The sequence below is a fragment of the Choloepus didactylus genome, chromosome 2 (genome assembly GCF_015220235.1).
Source record: "Choloepus didactylus isolate mChoDid1 chromosome 2, mChoDid1.pri, whole genome shotgun sequence".
Classification (NCBI taxonomy): Eukaryota; Metazoa; Chordata; class Mammalia; order Pilosa; family Megalonychidae; genus Choloepus; species Choloepus didactylus.
The window spans coordinates 122,053,850-122,077,433 of NC_051308.1; the positions used below are offsets into that span (position 1 = coordinate 122,053,850).

Here is a 23,584-nt window from a genome sequence, read left to right on the forward strand (position 1 = left end):
TGTACAAACATGTTCTTTTACGAGGGAGAACAAGCAAATGTCAACCTTGCAAGGTGTTAAAAATGGGGAGGCATTGGGGGAGGGATGCAATCAGCATAAACTAGAGACTGTAACTAATAGAATCATTGTATTATGCTTCCTTTAATGTAACAAAGGTGATATACCAAGGTGAATGCAGATAAGAGGGGGGGATAGGGGAGGCATGTTAGACACTTGACATTGGTGGTATTGTCTGATTCTTTATTCTACTTTGATTTAAGGTTATTTTTCCTTTTGCTGCTTCCTAGCTGTCATTTTTTTTTTTGTTTCCTCTTTCTTTTGCCTCTCTACCTTCTTTGACTCTCCCTCCTGCCTTGTGGAAGAAATGTAGATGCTCTTGCTTAGTATGAGCAGAATGTTCAATTAGGATGAACTTAAATGTTTGGAAATGAACAGGGGTGTTGGTAGCAAGATGTGAGAATAACTAACAGCGCCGAATGGTGTGTGAATGAGGTGGAAAGGGGAAGCTCAGAGTCATATATGTCACCAGAAGGAAAGTTGGAGGTCAAAAGATGGAAATGTATAAAACTGAATCCTATGGTGGGCAATGTCCATGATCAACTGTACAAATACTAGAAATCACTTCATGAACCAGAACAAATGTATGACACTACAATTAGAAGTTAATAATAGAGGGGCATATAGGGAAGAACTATACACCTATTACAAACTATATACTACAGTTAGTAGTATTTCAACATTTTTTCATAAACAGTAACAAACGTACTATATCAATACCAGGAGTCAACAATTGAGGGGGGTTGGTTAGGGATAGGGGAGGTTTAGAGTTTCCTTTTCTTTTTTTCTTTTTTCATCTTTCACTTTATTTCTTGTCTGGAGTAATGAAAAGTTTCTAAAAATTGAACAAAAATTAAGTGTGGTGATGGATGCACAGCTGTATGAGGGTACCCAGGGGCAAGTGATTGTACACTTTGGATCTTTCGATAATTGTATGGTATCTGAACAATCTCAATAAAAATGAAAAAAAAAAAAGAAAAAAAAAAGTCAATGACCAAGAATCTTTAAAAAATTTAGACATGACATTGTAGTCATGTCATTGCAGAGAACGGCAAGCAAGAGCAATAAGGCCCCGTGGAACAAAAAAAAAAAGAAAAGAAAAGAAAAAACACTTAAGACTCTTCATAGGAAACAAAACACAAAGAGGAAATCTTAAACATAACTAGAGGGAAAATAGGCTTTACATATAGAGGAACAAAAAGAATCAAAAAATACTTTTCATAAGAAACTTTACAAGCCATAATACAATGCAGTGACATGTTTAAAGTGTGAAAGAAAAATTGATTAACCCTGATTTTTACAGTCAGAGAAAATATCTCTCAAAAATGAAGAAACAGACTTTCACACTAAAAAAAAATATATATATATAAGAAAATTCACTATCAGCAGACCTACACTATAACGCATACTAAAAAAAACTCTTTAAAAAGGAAGACATGGCTCAGTAAAAGAAACAAAATAAAACATCATCAGAGGAGACACGGAATTTGGAAAATCTACGTAAAGAAGTTCAAACATATCTCCTAAATCAATTCAAGGAGGTAAAGTACTGGATATAGAGATAGAAGATATTGAGACAACAGTGTTTGAGCATAAAGAAGAATTTGAAAGTTCAAAAAGAAACATAATGGAAATTATGGGGATGAAAGTGAAAATAATGGAAATTTTAAAAATATTAATTATACAACTGCAGATTTAAATAGGCAGAAGAAAGAATCAGAAAGTAGAAGAAAGGACGATCTAAATCATACAGTCAGAAAAACAAACAGAGAAAAGAATAGAAAAAAATTGGGCACTGACTCAGGAATTTGCATGACAAAAATGATCACTGATTTCAGCTTTTGATTAGCAAATTTGGAACGCTGAGTCCCAGCTATGAGGGCAGCTACAGTTTCAAACATCCAATGAGAAAAAGAAGCCCACAGTCTCTGTTTCAATCCTGCCTCAGACAGGAATGGAAGTGGGGCAATTTACAGGGACAGTACATTCTTAAGGCTGCAGGAACAGTTTGATAAAGGGCAGCTCTTCCCCAAGAATGGAGGGGAGAGGGTCATGGCTGACCAAAACTTACAGCTTTCAATCAGTGAATTCAAATTGGTAGGTTCCAGATCTCTGATGCAGTTTCAACCAACCTGGAAAAAAGGTGGCTGGCGGACTCTATCTCAACCACACCCCCAGAGGGGAGGAGCTGGTTGAAAACGAAAGGGACAGAATCACCTTAAGACCACAGGGAACAGTTTGCAGAAGAGCATCATCTGCTGCAGAAAGTACAGGTTCAGGGAGCAATCAAAGAGACGTTTGGCATCCTTCTAGGTGTCCTCCCCAGGGCATTACGGAACCAATCTACTCCCCCATTCATGAGTCACTGGCCCTGTTTTGATGGGGAAATCCTGACTTGGGAAAGTCCTCTCATGGTGACCATTCTCCCAGAATTTGCTCTTCAGGCAACACCAGTTAGAAACAACAAAAAGAGTGTTAAAAAACTATAGAGGAAAATCAAAAACAAATAGAACAGATCAACATTCCTGGAAAAGGAAGCTGTCTCTTGGGGGTGAAACAACTGCACAAATACTGCAATCTCAAAAATTGTACTGTATGTACAGGGCAAGAAAGAAATGAAAAAGAGCTGGAAAAAACCTGATCAGTTAAACATGAACTATTCTGAAGGACTAGAATAAATTGAACCAAATGTAAAAGAAGTGCCAAAGCACAAAGCCAATCAACAAGAAAACTCTAGTCAAGAGAAAGAAACTGACCTCTAGAGGTCAGAAAAACAACAAGTCATACTAAGAAAAAGGAACAAAATGAAACCGCAGAAGACATAGAATTAAGAATGACTAATCAAATATGTCGAAACAAATATCCTAAATCCACTCAAGGAGATGAAGGAAAATATGGCTAAAGAGGTAAAGGATATTAAGAAGACACTGTAGGAGCAAAACAAAAAATCTGAAAACATAAAAAGAATGTAACAGAAATGATGGGAATGAAAGACACAGAAGAGATTAAAAATACACTAGAGGCATACAACATCAGATGTGAACAAGCAGAAGAAAGGATAAGCAAATGAGAAGACAGGAGAGTTGTAATCTTACAGACAAAAGAACAGATAGAAAAACAATGGGAAAAATTGAGCAGGGTCTCGGGGATTTGAATGACAGAACAAAGTACTCAAACATATGCATCATGTGTGTCCCAGAAGATGAGAAGGGAAAAGGGGCAAAAAGAATTTTAGAGGAAATAATTCCCAAAAATTTCCCAACTCTTTCTTATAAAGGACATAAATATACATATTCAAGAAGCACAAAAAACTACAAACAGAATAAACCCTAATAGAGCTATTCTGAGACACATACTAATCAAAATGTCAAAGGCCAAAGATAAGGAGAGAATCCAGAAAGCAGGAAGAAAAAAGTGCTTCGTCACATACAAGGAAAACACAGTAAGGCAAAGTGCCGATTCCTTAACAGAAACCAGGGAGAGAAGGTGGCAGCGGTTTGATATATTTAAGGCACAGAAAGAGTAAAACTGCCAGCCCCAAATTCTTTATCTAGCAAAACTGTCCTTCAAACGTGAGGAAAAGTTTTAAATACTCACAGATAAACAAAAATTGAGGGGGTATATCAACAAGAGATGTACCCACAAGAAATTCCGAAGTGAATTCTGTAGCCTGAAAGGAAAAGACAGGAGGGAGGAATTTGGAATAGAGTGTCGAAATGAAGATTGCCAGTACGGGAAACTAAAAGGGTAAAAAAAGAAACAAAAATAAGATATGATGTAAAATACGAAAGATAAAATGGTTAAAGTAAGTATTGCCTACACAGTAATGGATTAATCTCCCTAATCAAGAGACCCGGTTCGGCAGAATGGTTAAAAAAGTATAATCTAAGAATAGGCTGTTTACAAGAAACTCATCTTAAACCCAAGGAAACAACTGTTGCAACTGAAAGGTTGGAACAGGATATTCCACACAGTAAACAAAAAAGAGTGGGGAGAGCTACACAAATATCAAATTAAACTTTAAATGCAAAATTGTATAGTGTCCTACAAAGGACACTATATATATTCTTAAAAAGGAAGTGCGGTGCTAAATGGCAATGTGGTGAGGTAATTCCACACCTTACTCCTCTAGCCAGGAACTGTCTGAAACAACTGTTTGGGAGACTTCTGTGACTGGACACACATTGTACACCAGTCTGGAACAGGTGGAATGGCTGATATCACAGTGAAGAACTGTAAATATCCCCAGCTAGGGGGCAGGTGCTCCTCCACCTCAGGCACAGCAGGCTGTCTTGGAGCTGGTTCCCCAAGGGAAAAAGCAGCAGTCTCTACTGGGAGCAAGAAGAGGGGGCTCAAACAGAATTTGCTGAATTAACAAATTGGACTGGTGAATAAGAGCACTGAGCACAGATAAAACAAGAGCAAGTACAAAAGAACAGGGTGATTTTGCCCTGGCAAAGAAAAGGTGGTGCTAACAATAAAAACAACAAAAACAGAGATTTTGGGAGTTGGAGGAGCTCAGAATATTGGAAAAGGCCTAGGCATTAAGAAAAAAGGGCACACAGAAATGGATACCAACTCAGGCTCTTGATTGGGAAAACTGGGGAGCTGGGGTCTGGCTGCAAAAAGGGTTTTTTTTTTCTCTCTCTCTCTTCTTTTCCTTCTTTCCCTCCCTTCTTCCCTTCCTCCCTTCCCTTTTTTGTTAACTTTTCAATAGCCCATTAGAGCTGCTTGAACGCTCAGGTTTCAGCACTGCCCAGGGCAAGGGAGGAATTAAACTATGCCTGACAGCGAATAGTAAGGTGAAGGAGATAATTCCCTAAAGGGCGTATCTTTAAGTAGACTCTACTGGGAGCAAGGAAAAATACCTCAGCAAAGCTACAACTGTGGCTTTAATCCCAGTAGAGAGGAGGCAGAGCTGACAGGAAAAAAAAAAAAAAAAAAAAAACGAAAGAAAAAAGAATAAAGACAGATGCTTTTGAAGTCAGCCAAACTCAGAGTGCTGGAAAGAGGCTATGTCCCAAGAAAGGGGGTGCACAGAGCTGGGTAGCAACTACAGCTTTTGACTGGCAAAATCTGGAGGCTAAGGAAAGGCTATGAAAAGGAATTTCTTTTTTTTTTTTAACCCCATTTTTTTTTCTTCTTTTTTTAGCTTTTCTTTTATTAAACTAGGTGTCACATTAGAGAAAGCATCAGATGTTCTCAATTGGAAGCTGGACACAGGCAGGGGCAGAGCTAAGATAAGTCTGAGAGACAAGGCAATGAGTCAAGTGGGGGAGATAATTCCCTAAAGGGTACACCTTCCCCCAAGAAAGAGGGGGGCAGGGCCCAGCTCAAGAGGCAGCCCTCCTTCAAAGAACTAAGACCCCAAGGGCTGGAAAACAGAAACAGCTTGAGTCAGCCACACCCCTGGCAGGGACAGGGGCTGCTGAGAATTGGCAACACCTCATCTCTTTATACCAGTGAGGAGCTGTGGGCTGACAAGTGCCACCTGTTGAACAGGATAGGCAAAGCATACAGTCTACAGGCTTTACAGGAGGGTGTGACAACCTGCTGGGTTTCATTCTCAAGAAAACTTGATATGGATTGTTATATAACGGATGTGTTATATAGATATCCCTTTGTAGTTTTTACTGTATTGGAATAGCTAGAAGGATATACCTGAAACTGCTGAATTACAAAACAGTAGCCTTGATATTTGAAGATGATTATATAACTATATAGCTTACACAGTGTGACTGTGCAGTTGTGAAAACCTTGTGGCTCATAATCCCTTTATCCAGTGTATGGAAAGGTTAAGTAGAAACATAGGGACAAAAATTAAATGAATAATGGGGGGATAGAATGTTTTGAGTGCTCTTCTTTACTTATATTTCTATTCTTGTTTTTATTTTTTTGGAACAATGAAAATGTTCAAGAATTGATTTTGGTGATGAATGCACAACTATATGATGGTACAGTGAACAACTGATTGTATACTGTGGATGACTGTAGTTTATGTGACTATATCTTAATAAAACTGAATTTAAAAGAAAAAGAAACTATCAAGGAGAATATAAGAATTACTTGTATTTCCACCATCTAAAAGCAACCACTGTTAACATTCTGGTGCATTCTAGCCTTGCAAAAATACATAAGTGTGTGGGTGTGTTTTAATTGGGATCATAATGTATTCAGAGTTTTACATTTTGTCTTTAACTTCACGTATTTTTGGACATATTAAATATTTTCCTAAACTTAGAACTTGGGGAAAAAACTTTCCTGGATTTAAATGCAAGACCCACTCTTACTGTAGAACTTACTTCGCCTTTCTAAGCATCTTTCTCATCTATAATATGAGAATAACAGAACCTAAGATCTCAGGATCATTTTGTTAATTATAAGATAACACATGTTAAATTAATTAGCACCTTGTCTGCACATGGTAAATATTTAATAAATACAAGGTACTATTTTATTAAAAAAAGAAAGTATTGCCTTTACAGTAATAACATTAAATGTGAATGGATTAAACTCCCCAATCAAAAGACAAAGACTGGCAGAATGAATTAAAAAACAGTACCCATCTATATGCTGCCTATAAGAGACTTACCTTAGACAGAAGGACAAAAATAGGTTGAAAGTGAAAGGTTGGAAAAAGATATTTCATGCAACAACAACCAGAAAAGAGTAGGGATAACTATATTAGTTTCAGACAAATTAGACTTCACATGTAAAACAATTAAAAGAGAAAAAGAAGGACACTATATATTAATAAAGGAGACAATTCATCAAGAAGACATAACAATCATAAACATTTATGCATCAAGCCAGATGGCCCCAAAATACATGAGGCAAACACTGACAACACTGAAGGGAGAATTAGAAAACTCTACAGAAATAGTTGGATAGAACATCTAGACACAGGACCTATAAGGAAAAGGAGATGTTGAATTGTACAATAAATGGACTAGACTTGACAGACATTTATAGAACATTACACCGCACAAAAGCAAGATACACATTGTTCTCAAATGCTCACGGATCATTCCCCTGGATAGACCACATGTTGGGTCACGAAGCAAGTATCAATAAACTTAAAAAATACTGATATTATACAAAACACTTTAAAGACCATAACAGAATGAAGTTGGAAATCAATAACAGGCATAAGGCCAAAAAATTAATAAAATATACGGAGGCTAAACAACACACTCTCAAATTGAGTAGTGAAAAGGAATTTTCTACACACATTTCTCCATCACCCTAGGTCTTTGATTTCCAAAAAGATTTGATTTCCAAAAAGAAATCAGAGCTGCTGTGGTGTTTTGGTTTTTTAATTTGTAGCAACAGACTGCATTCAATTTCCAAACAGGCCACTTAAATAATTAATGTTTAGTCTTAACTCTTCCTGACTGATACCTTAATTTTGATCTTAATAGTTTCTTCTTTCTTTTTGTTTAAAAAGTACACTTAATTGCAATGGCAAACATGAAGCTTTTAAAACAGTGTCTACTGTATAAGTTTCTGGAAGATAAAGAAAAAACACATTGCAAAATACAGAAAAAACTATATTACCTCATAATATAATACAGCTCACAAATGCATATTAAGTAAACTAATACCATTCTCATAACTAAGTATTGAAGAAGGATCCACAGTGCCAAGGAGACACAGTGTATGTACATAAAGCCAGGATCCATGATGAATTCATATTTTATTGAGATTCTCAAAGTCAAAAAAAATACATTATTCCAGCGAACAGTTCTATATGAAGCATGTAGTTCTTTCAACAATTCTTTACATTAGTACAATATTAGTGAATTCAGAGAAGTTACATTAATTTATTTTATTAAATTTTTTATTTTATTAAACTCCATTCACAACCTTCCCCTACAACAATTTATTACTTGATTTTGCTCACCTGCTCTCCTGAAAGGTAATACGCGGCAAGCAGACCTCCAATAAATCTAATGTTGACTTCAAACACAGACACTTCTGAATTCTGTGAAAACATATTGAAAATACTTTACAAATACATAATGCTGTTACAGTTTTCAAAATATTTACAATACTTAATTTTTTTCCTCACAAATACTCTAGGTGGATGGGGTGTTTTCCATGTTCTGCACTTACATTCTTCATCCATCTGCAATTTCACTTTCCATTGGTTAAAGTTACTGAAATTTATCTATTACTATCATCAAAGCTCCCTAATTGTCAAAACGAACAGGCCATTTTCATTTATCTTACAGATTTTATTTATTATTAGAAATTTAATTTATCTTACAGATATTACTGTGATATTATCAAGATATTTGATCCTGTTGACTTTTCTCCCTTACTAAAAAAAGACACACTGATCTTCCAGGATGATGAAAAAGCTGTGAGAGGTGGTGGTGGTAGCTGTACAATATTGTGCATGCATTAAATGCCACTGAATTGTATACTTAAAAACGGTTAATTGAAAAACATTTACTTGAAAAGAAAATTACTGTCCATCACTCCCATGCACAAAGATGTAAACTTCATATACAAGAAATAACATACAGAATCCAAAGATGATGTAACTGGGTTTATTCCAAGAAAATAAGGTAGGATTAACATTCAAATATCAATCACAATAACTTACCATAGCAAAAGAACATACAGAATAATCAGATGATTATTTAGTGTTGACAGAAAAAGCATTTGTTAAAATTTAATAGCCATTCATGATTAAAAACACAGAGCTAAAAAGAGAGAACTTCCTGAATCCAATAAAGAGTATCAAAAAATATCTTCAGGAAGCATACATAATGATGAAATATTAATTCACCATGAGATCACGACTGAAACAGGATGTCTAGGATTATCATTTATAATTGTACTGGAGGTTTCCTCTTTGCAATAAGAAAACAAAAATAAATACAACTTATAAGGAATAATTGTAAAAAAGAAATAAAATCATCATTTGCATAAAATATGATTGTGTATGTAGAAAATTCAAAAATATTTAAAGAAACAGTATTAAGTGAACAATTTTACCGAATCCAATTTCACTGCATGCAACAAAAAATCAATTATATTTCTATATACTGACAATAAATAATTAGAAAATTAATTTTTAACGACAGAATTTATACAGCATCAAAAAACATCAAATGCTACATTAAAAAAGGAGTTTTCAGGGCTGCCAACCTTTATAGATGAGATTGAATGGCAGCATAGTTTTCCTACATTAAAAAATAATAATAAAATCCTATTAAAAACTCAATTGCAAGACGTACATGGCATAGAAAACTACAAAGTGTTAGTGACAGAAAAGCTTTTACGCCTAAACAAATAGTGGAATAGACCATTTTCATGAATTAGAAGACTCATCAGTATGTAAAATGTCATTTGTCACCGAACTCAGCTATGGACTCAATGCAATCCCAATCAAAATCCAAGGAGGGTTGTTTTTGTTTTGTTTTGTTTTGTTTTGTTTGTAGAAACTGACAGGGGTCAGTAAGACAGTAAATATTCAAGACTTTAGGGGCTACATATGATCTCGTCTGCTTTTTTTTTTTTTTTAACAACTCTTTAAAAATGCAAAACACCATTCTTGGCTTCAACACATAGAAAAACAGGCCATGGGTCAGATTTTATCAATGGGTCAGAGTTTGCCCACTCCTGACCAAGACTAACAAAAATAAAGAATTTGAAGGACATCCAGCATAGGATATCAAGAATTATTTTAATGCAAAAGTAATTAAAACATTGCTGTACCAGTACAATGACAAAAAAAAACTAATCAATGGGTCAAAATAATGTCCAAAAATAGACCACATAGAGTCATTAGATTTAAAATAAAGTCACCAATGCACTGCAGTTTTTGTAAAGGACAGTATTTTCAATCAATGGTGTGTGGGCAACTAGAAATCCATATTTTTAAAAAATTGATCCCTACCTTCACATCACACACAAGAATCAAATACAAATGAATTGTACAAATGAAATGTAAAATAATAAAGCTTGTAGAAAGTAATAAGTGGGATTATCTTCATGACGTTGGGCTAGGGAGATTTCTTAGAGCAAGAAATGGAATAGGACAAAGTATTTGTCAATCCAAAAGAAGGCAATGAAGATGAGAAAAAGGAACACCAATCAAAAATCACCAAATAAGATGGAAAGAAAAAATCCAAATACGTCAATGATTACAATAAACATGATTAAGCAAAAACACTCCAGTTTAAAGACAAAGATTGCCAGATTGGGGGAAAACAGAAATTAGGTGTATTCATTCCATTTACTGCATAAGCAAAATGTGACAGAGATTGTCAGATTAGGGGAAGACAAAACTAGTTGTACTCCATTTACTAAATAAGCGAAACATAAGGATTTCGTAATGCTGTGAGAAAAACAGTTGAAAAAAGGTAAACCAGGCAAATACTAACCAAGAAGAGCTGATGTAGTTGTACTGATAGCAGGTGAAATATACTTTAAGACAAAAAGCATTAATAGAGATGAAGAGAATAATAATTTCACAACAATAGAATCAATTAACAAGAATTGAGGGGGAAATATGGTTGAAGAAAAGCAAAATTTCAAATGAAGGCAGGAAAAGAGGGAGTAAAAGAGGATAGTAATGCTGCATTAATAATATCCACATTAAAATTATAGAAATAAAACCAAATATATCAACATCAACTGTAAATGGACCAAGCTGCCAAGATAAATAGGGATAATGTTAACTTCAACACCAAATCCAGCTATTTAAATAAGGAGACACACATAAAACTCAAGGACACAAATACAACTCAAGCAAATGGACAAAAAAATTATACACTTTGAAATATTAAAAGAATGTCGGTGTAACTATTCTAACCTTAACACCAACTTTAAAGTCAAAAACATTACCAAGGATAAAGAAGCTCATTAAATACTGACAAAACAAATAATTGACTATTACCATAATTTTTTAATACAAAATACTAAAATATAAAAATTTTAAACTGTATAATGGCATAACCACAAATATATAAAGCAAAAATTGCCAGAATTTTAAGCAGAAACTGATAATCTACAATTAGTGGGGAGAGTTTATAACAACTCTCAGTAAATAAGAAATTAAGTGGACAAAGATAATCTATAAGAATATAAAAGATATTAAGAACACAATTAATGAGCTTGATCTAATGGACTTATATGGAACCCCAGCCCAACGATTAGAAATCTAAAAACAAAATTATAAATTTAAAAACACTGAGCACTAAGAGAACTGCTAAATACCTAATTCAAGAACCATTCCTACCCTTCTGTAAGTAAATGTCCTTATCTTTTGAGTAGTCCTTATTAAAGTAAAAAAAATGTCTTTATCATTTAAAAATGTCCTTATCATTTAAGTAAAAAAAAAAAAAAACACTACATTTTGCAGCCTCTCCTATTCCTAGATGTGGCCAAGTGACTAAGCTCTGGCCAGTGACAGACGAGCAGAAGTAGCTGAGTGGGCCATACAAGAAAACACATTAAACAGTGACAGAGAGCTAATACATATCCCTTGTTATCTCTCTCTCTCCTTCTTCAGGATTCCTGATTAAAATACAGACATGATGGTTGGAACTTCAGTACCCATCCTGGACAAAGAAAGAGATTAAGAATGGAAGCTAGTGCTAAGGATGTAAAGCAGAAAAATAGAGCCCAACTCCCAGTAATCTTGGAGCAACCACACTAGGAGTAGATAGTCTACCTCAGAACTTCTTTGAATTGAGAGAATAAAAATTAGGTAGAGAAGTAAAAATTATCTTCTCCATAAATTGTGTTAATGTTACTACTAACTGACTTCAGTATCTAACTGATAAAAACACACCCTAAACCACAAAGGAATTCCAAAAGATATCCAATACCACACAGACCATGTTCTTGGATATTAATGTATGGAAGTAAGACATCAACATCCAAAACATATTTTAAAACACTGTATGTTTTGAAATTTGAAAATATATTTCCTAAACTACCCATGGGTGAAAGAGAAATCCATAATGGAACTCATGAAAATTTAAACCTAAAAGAAAATGAAATCCCATAAATTCTTACAGAAAGAAGTAACAACTAAGGAAAAAAGTAGTGAAATAGAGTTCTACTTCTAAGGGCAAAATAAATCCTATCAGACCAATCCTCCTACAAATAACTATAAACTCTGGGCAAAAAATTAAAAACAATTCTCAAAAAGCTATGGTGAGTGAGCAAAAGCAGACTGTCTCTTGGAAGAAAGGAACAAAAAGCCCCGATTAGAACTAAGCATGGTGGACAAAAGTCAAACAGAGAACCCAAGGTCATACTGGCTTTAAAAACCAGAGGACAAAGATAATAGAACCACAGCAGGTAGAAAATAAATCAAGAAATCCTGGAAAGACATTCCCAAATTCTGTGCATAAACAGGCCTAAATTTCTGACTGACCTCTCAAAACACACATGTGCAGGACAGACTCTAAACAGCTCAGGTAAGTCTAAAAGAACTGAACCGAGATTTTAACTGCCATATACCGCAAGGGAGAGAGAGTTTATAGTGTTAGTTCAGTCAAGTTAATGACTAAAGAAAATCTATTTTCATCAGAGAAACCTAACAGAATAAAGAGTATCTACAATGCATCATTTACAATAATCATGATGTAATACACATTTATTCAATGAATGAAGAAATAGGAAAACAGAACCCAAACTCAAGAGAAAAGATAATCAATGTCCACCAACTCAAGATAAACCAGATGTTAGAATTAACAGACAAGGATGTTAATAGCTATGCCCAGGAACTGAAGGTAAAATATGCTCATCATAAATGAAAAGACAGGAAATCAGCAGAGAAACAGGAACTATAAAACACAAATAAATGGAAACTATAAAGTATAAAAGAATACATGAAATAAAAAATTCTCTGGAAAGACAGAATAGGAGATTGGAGATGACAAATTCAGTGAACTTGAAGACAGGTCAACAGAAATTATCCAACCTGAAGAAGAGAGAGGAAAGATAAGGTGGGGGGGAGGAGGGATCCAGACCCAAAGGGCCTTTAGAAAAATACCAAGAGATCTGTCATACATCAAGAAAGAAAAGAAAGAGAATGGGGCCTAAAAAAAAAAAAAAAAAATGAAGATTTCTTCAATGGGTGAAATATCTCCAAAAAAGGTTTAAAAAAGAAACATAATTTTTCAGATTCAAGAAGCTTACTGAACTCCAAGGATAAACACAAAGAAAGCTAGGCCTAGACACACATCAAACTATTACAAAAACAAAAGTAATGAAAAATATCTTGAAAGCAGACAAAGAATAATATATTATATACAGAAGAGTAACAATTCCAATTTCTCAAGATTACCCATCAGAAACAGTGGTGACCATACATACCATGACAACAGAAAAACGGCTTTAAAGTTCAAAACAAAAACGAAAATGAAAGCAAAAGCATCTGTCAACCTAGAATTCTAGATCCAGCAAAAATATCTTTCAAGAGTGAAGAAGAACTTAAAACAATTTCAGGTAAAAGAAAACTAACAGAATCTATTACCAGAGGCCGGCACAACGATAAACATTAAAGTTACCCAAATTGAAGGGACAAGGTGCCACTTGAAAACAGATCTACAAGAGAGAAATGAAGAGTATTTGAAATGGTAATTGTATGGGGATTGTAAAAGCTTATATTTCAATCTTAATTTCTTTAAAATGCATATAACTAAAACAAAATTGTAACACAGCATTGTGGTGTTTATAACATATGTGAAATTTTAAACATAAAGGACAACAAGGAGAAGCAGAAAATGGTACCTAAAGTAGTACAATATTAAATATACTTATTAATATAATTACCCATTAATTAACCGTTTATCCCAATGAGTCTGTAAAAAAGTAAGGATGTATATATTGCAATCCCCAAAGCAAACACACAAAAACATAATTCAAAGAAGTATAGCTAAATGATCAATACAATAGATCAATTAAATAATGGAATTCAAAAAAATCCCAAATAAGTCAAGAAAGGAGGAACAGAGGATCAAAAGACTGAAGGGGCAAACAGAAAACAAATATTATTATGGCAGAACTACACACAAACATATCAATAATTACATTACATGTTAATGAACAATAAACAAAAAGCAGAAATAGAATGGATAATAAAGCAAAACTTTATGTATCTACAAGAGGAACACTTTAAATAAACAATTTGTAATTAAATGAATGAAAGAGTCTTTTATGAAAAAACATGCACCTCCTTATGATCCAGTTTCTAATAAAACTAAACATACACTTTCCACGACCCAGCAACGACATTCATAGGTATTTATCCAAAACTAATTAAAATGTGGCTCAAAAAATATATATATCTATAAAAGACCGTTCGTAGCTTTATTCGTAATAGACAAAAAAAAATGGAAAAGCCCATGTGCCCATAAACAGGAGAATGGATAAAGCGTGGTATATTCATACAATGGAATACTACTCAACAATAAAAAGGAACTATTAATATATTCTACAACATCGATGAACCTCAAAAACATTATGCTGAGGTGAAAGAAACCTTCCACAAAAGAATACAAGCTATATAATTCCATTTATATGAAGCTCATGAAGAGGTAAAACTAATCTATGGTTGAAAAACATCAGAAAAGGGATTATCTTTGGAGGAGAGGATGCAAGGATTGCCTGGGAAAAATATGAGAAAATTTTCTGGCATGCTAATAATGTTTTTTAGTGGAGGTCTGGATTATACGGGTGCATATATTCATCAAAAATGATTAATGGTACACTTGAGATTAGAGCCTTTCATTGTATAAAAATTTTATCTCTGAAGAGACAAAAAACATAAACAAGTATTGAACTCTAATTAAATGATACACATGCTGAAAGTATAAAGAATACTAGTGTCTGCAACTTACTTTGAAATGGATTAACGGAGGGACAGATAAATAGATATATGATAAATGAAGTATAATAAATGTTAATTATAGAAACTATGTGGTAAGTGTACTGGTGTTCAACTTTTCTGTTTGAAAATGTTCATACCAAATGTTGGGGGTGGGTTGTTCAGTGAAACAGAAAACAAAGGCAAAAGAGCAAATGAATAAAATCCAAACCTCATTCTTTGAAAAGCATAAAAGCAGATAAACTTCTAACAAAATTAATCAAGCAAAAAAAAGAGAAGAACCAATACTATCACAAATGAAAATGAAGGCAATAATTATTCATACATCAGATATTTAAAACCTTGAGAATATAGCAAATAAAAATAAAACAAAATGGACAAAATTTCTAAAATACATGTTATCAAACTTGATTTCAGAGAAAGAAAGAGAATTTCTATAACCATTAAATAAATTGAATTGGTGATTAAAAGACTATCTACAACAGATGATCAAGTCACATAGTTATGTGGGAGTTCTACAAAACACTACAGAAACAGAGCATCCCAGTCTTATATGAAGTATTTAAAAGTAGAAAAAGAGAGACTACCTCCCCAATTCATTTTTTGCAATTATTATTTTGCAATGATCTTTTGCAAACAAGGAGACACTGCACAAAAAAAGGGAATTCTCACTAATAAACAGATGCTAAAACCCTAACCAAAATAGAAACAAACCTAATCTAGGAATATATTAAATAAACTAAAATGAGACTAACCTTAAAATTTAAGGGGGTTTAGCATGGAAAAATCTACTAACATAATTTGTCGCGTTAACACATTTTAAAAACCATAAATATATGCAGAATAAACATGACATAATTCACTATTCCTATAATTCCCAAAGTCTTCAGTGAGATGACTGAGGGCACGGCAGCAATTTCAAAGGGGTGTTACAGGATATTTTAGTTTTTGAAAACTATTTGTTCAAGGTGGTTCACAATTTCAACATTAGATCATACTATATTCCTTACAATGATGTCATATATGGGTTTTCAGCAGTTGTTATAATAAAAAGTGAGGACTACATAATCTATGTGAAATAAGAAATAAGGATAACATCCGACCTGATTGTAAGGTTTGAGAATGTGTGCAGTGCCCAAGACACACACATCTCATTAGTAAGTAATTGTGTGTTATTTAAGAATAATATTAAAATATTTGTCCTTTTTCTTGTTTCAATTTATGCATATTACTTTCCAAACAACTACTAAATTGTTAGGACATAAATACTCATTAAGTTGCTTGGACCTAACTGCTTAGTAAACAGTAATGTTAGATTTTTCTTCTGGCCTGAGGGTGCCATTAAAAAAAAAAAATTACTGACATGTTAAAGGTGCTGTAAACTGAAGAAGTTTGGGAACCTTTGATCCATTCATTATAAAAGAAAAAAATCTAAGCAATCTAGGAGGAACAACTTCTCAACCTGAGAGAAAGTACATCAAACTATATTTAATCAGCAAGGATGTCTGTTATCATCATTGCTATTAAACAGTATTCTGAAGATTATTTAAAAAAAAAAACAGAAAAAGAAATAGAGGTGTAAGTATTGGAAAAGAAGGAAAAAACTGTTATTTTCACATACCTCATGATTAAGAGAAAATAAAATAAAATAGATTAAAGTAGAAGAGATCAACGAGGCTACTAGATACATGATTATTATACATCAACCAAAAAAGACATGAAAATATAATTTTTAAAATGATACTATTTACAATAGGAACAGAAAATATAATGTTCCTATGAATAAAAACATATGTGATATCTTAAGGTAGAAAATTATAAACTTTTTAGAGGGACACACCATGTTAATGAATGAGAGTGTTTGAGATTACACAAATGTTAATTCTCTCCAAATTAATCTGTAAATTGAATGTAATTCCCATCAAAATGTCAACACAGTTTTTCAGAACTAAAAAGAATAAAGAGCTAGGAACTGCTAAGATAACTGCCTAGTAGAACAAGATCAGATATCAAATTTCAGATACAGATATCAAGCTTCTTATAATAATATTGTAATTAATACCATTTAGTTTTGATGTAGGCATAAAAAAAAGCCAATGAAAAAAGACTGGAACTTTGGTATATGACTAATATTGCATTTATTGGTAGTAGGGAAATAAATGGTACTAGGATCACTGATAGTTGCCTATGTCCCTCTACATACAAAAATCAATTCCAGATGGATTTTAGACCTAACTGTAAAAACAAAACTTTAAAACATTTAAAATAAAATATAGTAGTATGTTTCCATGACCTTGGAGTGGGGGATTTTCAGAAAAGACACAAAAAACACAATCCATAAGGGCTATGTAGCTATACAGAAAAAAGTGACTACATTTTTCAGCCTCCCTTTACTGTTAAGTGTGGTCACAAAAGTAAGGTCTACCCAAGAATATACAAAGCAAAAAGGGAATGGGCAATTTCTGGGAAGTGTTCCTTAAAGAACAGGAGAATACTCTTGCACCTCTCTACCAACTGAAAGGTACACGCCTGGATCTTGAGGAACCATCTTGTGCCATGAGGTCAAAGGTACACATTGAAGTTGACAGAGCAAAAAGACAAAGGATCCTAGGTCTTTGATAATCAAAGAGCTACCAAAACCAGCCTTGAAATGCTTATCTGTGTACTTGACTTACATGAAAGAGAAATAAATATTATCTTGCTTAAGCTTTCAACAATTCCCAGTCAAACCTAAACCTAACATAAAAAATGCCCTGAGACATATCCAAAATGCTAAAATAATAAAAGAAAGTGATAATTTTCATCTAGTTATTATCAGGAAAGGCAATAAAGAAGAAATAAATGCAAATTTAAATCATAATTTAGATGAGGAAGAATCTCCAGAGAGAAAAGCACACTGAGAAGGAGTGAAGAATACTATACTCAGAAGGAATAGCAAGTGCAAATATCATGAAAGATGATAATTTAAGACTATAACAAAACAATCCATACATCTTTTAGGTGAGGGTTGGGAATTAAGAAAATGATGAGAGTAATTGCTACTATTTACCAAGCACTTAATATACACAAGATTATCTCAATTAGTCTTCAAATATTGCAATAGGATAGCAATTTTATGACAGATTTAGAAAGAATTAGGAACTTTCTCAAGTCACACAGGTAAAATATAGTTGTGCTGGGCTTCAAACCTAAAAAGTCCCAATTAACAACTACGCCAAAATGCCAGAAAGAAGGGCATAGGCCTAGTTACGAAATTTCATCAAAGCTGTGCCAGATCATTAAATCTTTTTTTAAAATGCAAAACCTTATTATTTATAAATTTCATGGTTTCTTGATATTTCCAGTTCACTGTTTCTTTTTCCTTCACTATACCACACTGCCTCAAAGAAAAAAGGCAAGAAAAAAAAATAAAAGAAAGGTGGTAAGAGAGGGTGTGTATTTTAGGCAAAAATTAAATAACAACTGATAATCCAAAAAGAAGATGTGAACTTAGCATTAAGATTTACTTAAATTGAGAGTATCATGCTCTAAAACTATTGTGTCTTTCAATCGTATACTCACCACACTGAAATCAAGGCTTTCTTCAATCCATTTTTGCCCATCTTGGAATTCATCATGAAGTCCCATGATATAAAGGGTATCCAAAGCATCTACTATAGTAGCACCCAATTGTGAACTTCCTGTATTTGAGGGGGGAGGAAAAATCTGTCATTAAAAAGATGCACTTCATAAAAGATCTACTTTATTTTTTATACATATAAAAAGCAAATCAAAATAAGAATGTAAGTACCAGAAAGAATATTCAACATGGTCCACTTTTTCACTGGAAAAGATAATATATATCATTTAATATATTTTCCTAAAGATAGCATATTGATAACTAACAGAAAGAAAAAGGAAAGTAAACTAAAAACCTGATTTTCCTTTTCTGCCTGGACAAATAGTAGACATCTATCTACTTATCTGAAATAGGTTTAAAAAAATTTTTAAATTTTTTAATTTAAAATTTTTAAATTTTTAAATTTAAAGAAAAGGGGGAGGGTGGTTCAAGATGATAAGCTAAAGCTCATGAGACAACCATGCCCTATGGTCCAAAAATCACAGAAAGGACAAAAAAAAAAATTTAAAATAATAATAAACATACAACAAGGCTTCCAGAAAATCATAGTGGACCAGAAATGACAATAACCCCAACAGGCAAAAAGCAGGCAGATCATACTGACAAAGGAAACCATAAACCAAAATGTGAGTAGAGAAATCAAAATCCCACCTTCAAGATCTATCTATCTTCAAGAAAGAGAGAATCCTGATCTTAAAGGAGAGTTTCAGAGCACCACATACATACATCCATATGTACATAGATACAAACATACACACACACACACACACACACACACACACACAGGAGGAAAGGAAGGAGAGAGGGATGGGGAAGGAATGGGGAGGGGGAGGGAAAAAAGAAGGCAGGCAGTATTCAATGAAACTAGCCTAATTCTAATACCAAAACAAAATATCAAAAGCCCAAGACAAGAAAACAGGCCAATTTTAATAATAAACATAAATGAAAAATCTTAAATAAAATACAAGCAAAGCAAATCTAGCAGTGCAGTAAAACAAGGAGCAGATGGGTCCCCCCCAACTCCAGTTCAGTGCTCCAAAAATGGAAATCATCCACACAGCTTACTGTCTACATTAACATGACTTTACTGTTATACTGTCTTCATTACCATGAGCTTACTGTTCCAGGAGACACTTGCTCAGAAAGAGAAAAGTTGCAAAAAAACTTCATCATTCATTCCAGGAATTTCCTGAAAGGACCATCATCTCTCCAACAAAAAGGATCAAATGATGGTTTACACTCCAAGACACTTTGAACCCCTTGCCTCCAAATCTAACCCCCCCTCTTACCAACATTAAACTATTAAATCATGATGCTTACTCAATCATAACCAAGAACCTCCAATTGAATGGCTCATTTAACCCAGATTTTACAATTTCAGTGTACATCTCAACTTTGTCCATCCCCCTCTGATAAGCTATTAATGCTCTGATGAGGTGGTGATCGCCAGTAATGAGCTAAACAATAAACTTAGCTTTGTCTTATCAGCAAATGGTCTTGGTGATATTTTGGCATTCGACGCTTCATATTTTTTATTTACTATTCTTTCTTTTCTTTTTTTTTATATTCCTCCTAATAGTGCATAAATAACATTTTCTTCTGCTGGATAAAAAACTACAAAAATTCCGTTGTCCTTAATTTTAATCTCATTTTCCTGTTTATTTGCTTCTAATAATTTCTTCAATTTAAACTGTATCTGTCTGCTAACAAGAGAAGCACTCTCTACCACACTATGATGATGGTCTCCTCCCTACTCAGCTCTCTTCATGTTGATATTATCTAGTATTAAGTTTTGAGTAAATACAGATTTACTTTATTTTTAGTTTTCTTGTTCCTTGGCTTTTTCTTAAGACAACAAAAACTTTTTCAAAATATTTAATTATCCACAATCCCTATCTCTTGCATAATCGCTTGAATATGCTTCTCTTCATTTTCCTCCAAAAAATCTATCGAGCTTATTTTAAATTCTTAAGAGTTACTGTTCTATGCTTTTATTTCAATTTTTGTAGACAGTTACGCTCCTACAAGTGCGTATTCCTCTAAGGTACTGGCTATTCTGGAAGGGACAAAGGCTTGACCCAGCTATTATGTAATGACCTGGTTAGTTCCATTAAGAGAGGCTTGTGCCTTGGGCTAAAGAGCTCAAAGAAGAGAAGGTAAAAATGGAAACAACTGGCTATCAATATGATTATTACCTATACAACTCAGGAAATTCAACTGGAGAAAATTAAATTTCCAAAATTACACTTGGGTCACAGAAGTAAAAAAAGATAATGAAGAATATATAAAACATTAGTAAAACTGCAATATAGGAATTTGGGAATCAACAAAAGCTGTTCTGGGAGAAAAATTCACAACTTAATAAAAGTATACTACTTAATGAGAAAGAATGAAGTAAGAAAAAGAACAATAAAATGAGTAAGAACGTAGAATTAGAAAAACCAAAGGCAGAAATTTGAAATGAAGAAAATTGTCAGAGTAATAAATTTAAGAGATGGCTCTATGGAAAGAACTATACAATGAAGCTACAGCTACCTGATTTTTGAAAAGTAATCAAGGATGTTGTCACAAACATTGGGACTGGTGAGTTGATGTGCTGAGCCCTCTGTCATGGGACCTGCCCTTATGAAGCTCATTATTGCAAAGGAGAGGCTAAACTTGCATATAATTGTGCCTAAGAGTCTCCCCCTGAGTACCTCTTTGTTGCTCAGATGTGGCCCTCTCTCTCTAAATGAGCCACCTCGGCAGATGAACTCACTGCCCTCCCCCTTACGTGGGACCTGACTCCCAAGGGTGTAAATCTCCCTGGGAACGCAGGATATGACTCCCAGGGATGAATATGGACCTGGCATCATGGGATTGAGAATATCTTCTTGACCAAAAGGGGGAGGCAAAATGAGACGAAATAGTTTCAGTGGCTGAGAGATTTCAAATGGAGTCAAGAGGTCACTCTGGTAGACATTCTTATGCACTATAAAGATAAAACCTCTTAGGTTTTAATTTATTGGAACAGCTAGAAGTAAATACCTGAAATTATCAAACTCCAACCCAGTAGTATGGACTCCTGAAGATGACTGTATAACAATGTAGATTACAAGGAGTGACAGTGTGATTGTGAAAACCTTGTGGCTCACACTCCCTTTATCTGGTGTATGGATGGATGAGTAGAAAAATGGGGACAAAAAATAAACGAAAAATAGGGTGGGATGGGGGGATGATTTGGGTGTTCTTTTTTACTTTTATTTTTTATTCTTATTCCGATTCTTTCTGATGTAAGGAAAATGTTCAAAAATAGATTGTGGTGAAAAATGCCTAACTATATGATAGTGCTGTGAAAAGGTGATTGTATACCATGGATGACTGAATGGTATGTGAATATATTTCAATAAAACTGAATTTAATTAAAAAAAAAGTAATCAAGGAGAGGGGAGAATACACACAAAATAAGATATGCGAATGCATTCAACAAATAAAAAGGAAATTTATTTAAGAAAATTATAAAAGCTCATTTTATTTATGTATTCCTAAAAAACTGAAAACATGAATACAACTGATGATTTTCTAGGAAAACAGGTATGATTATTTGATATCTAAATTCTGCATGCCTGTACCAGATTGAATTACGTCCCCAACTTTGCTTTCCAAAGTATACTATTTTATAACCCTAACAGCAAAGTATGCGAGTTCCACTTGCTCTACCATCCTTGCAAATATTTGCTATTGTTGGTCTTTTTAAATTTTAGCCATTCTAATGAGTATGCAAGTGGTTTGATTTATCAGTTTTGTTCTTTTATGACTTGTGGTTTTCAAATTCTAAGAAATCTTTGCCTCCCCTCAAAGGCCACAAAGATTTTTACAAAACCTTCTAGTGTAGGTTTTAAATTTTTAGCTTTTATATTTAGATCTATCATCCATTTCAAGTTAAATTTTGTATTCAATTTTAAAGGAAGATTCAAGGGTCATTAATTTTGCATATAATATTCAGTTGTTGCAGCACCATTTGTCGGAAAGGTTTGACCTTTTATTCCATTAAATTACTTCAGCAGCTTTGTTGATGTCAATTAACCATGTACTTCCAGTTCTATTTCTAGACTCTCAAGTTTCTTCCACTAATTTCTATGTCTATCCTTATGCTAACACCATACTGTCCTTGTTATTGTAGCTTTACAATACATCTTAAAATGAGGTAGTATACATCCTTCAACTTTGTTGTTTCTTAAAAACTGTTCTGACTATTGTAGGTGCTTTGAGTTTTCATACACATTTTGGAATCCACTTATAAATTTCTAGAAATGCCTGCTATCATTTTGATTGGAATTGCTTTTAAATCTAAATATGAATTGAAAGAGAATTGATGCTGCAAAAATATTGGAGTATTCCAGCCCATAAGCATGGAAAACTCTCTCCATTTATTTAAGTCCATTTAAATTTCTCTATATGTTTGAGTTTGTAGTATATAGATTTTACACATATTTTGTCAAATTCACCCACATGTAGTTCATGTTTTTTGATGTTATTGCAAATGATATTATTTTTTAAAATTTAATTTACAACTATTCAATGCTATTATTTAAAAATATAATTCATTTTGTATGTTGACCTTACAATCTATGTGGTGGCCGGGAGCTAAGGTACCCCAGAAAACTATGTTGTTAAATTTAACCCATTCCTCTGGGTGTGAACCCATTACAAGTAGGACTTTTTGATGAGGTTACTTCAGTTAAAATGCGGCTCACTTCAATCCAGATGAGCCTTAATCCTATTTTCTGGAGTCCATTAAAAGTTGAAAATATGAAATTCAGACAAGAGAAAAGCAAGAAGCTGAAGGTCAACGGAACCCAGAAGAAAAGAGGCCAGGAGACGCCACCATGAGCTTTGTCATGTGACAGATGAGCCCAGGACCAAGATCACCAGCAGTCAGAGCCAAAACACCAGTCCTCAGGAAGAAAGCATCACTTGATGATGGTTTGATTTGGACTTTTTCCTAGCCTCAAAATTGTGAGCTAATAAAATGTCATTGTTTAAGTGAACCTATTGCATGGTATTTGCTT

At 33.7% G+C, this 23,584-nt stretch overlaps 1 protein-coding gene and 1 non-coding gene across 4 annotated transcripts in view; one reads left to right on the forward strand and one right to left on the reverse strand.

Moving 5' to 3' along the window:
- MAN1A2 (mannosidase alpha class 1A member 2) overlaps positions 1-23,584 on the reverse strand; it is a 377,203-nt gene that overhangs the window by 215,967 nt on the left and 137,652 nt on the right. For all 3 annotated transcript variants that reach the window (XR_005215262.1, XM_037826268.1, XM_037826267.1), the window contains exons 4-5: positions 18,476-18,594; positions 7,961-8,041 (exon numbers count right to left, since the gene is read on the reverse strand). Coding sequence is in view for 2 of the 3 variants with exons in the window: in XM_037826268.1 (XP_037682196.1) it covers positions 7,961-8,041; positions 18,476-18,594 (200 nt within the window). In the remaining variant the exon portion in view is untranslated. The remainder of the gene's footprint in view (positions 1-7,960; positions 8,042-18,475; positions 18,595-23,584) is intronic.
- LOC119528394 lies at positions 9,161-9,259 on the forward strand. The gene has a single exon (XR_005215695.1). It is a non-coding gene; the product is annotated as a small nucleolar RNA U109 (small nucleolar RNA).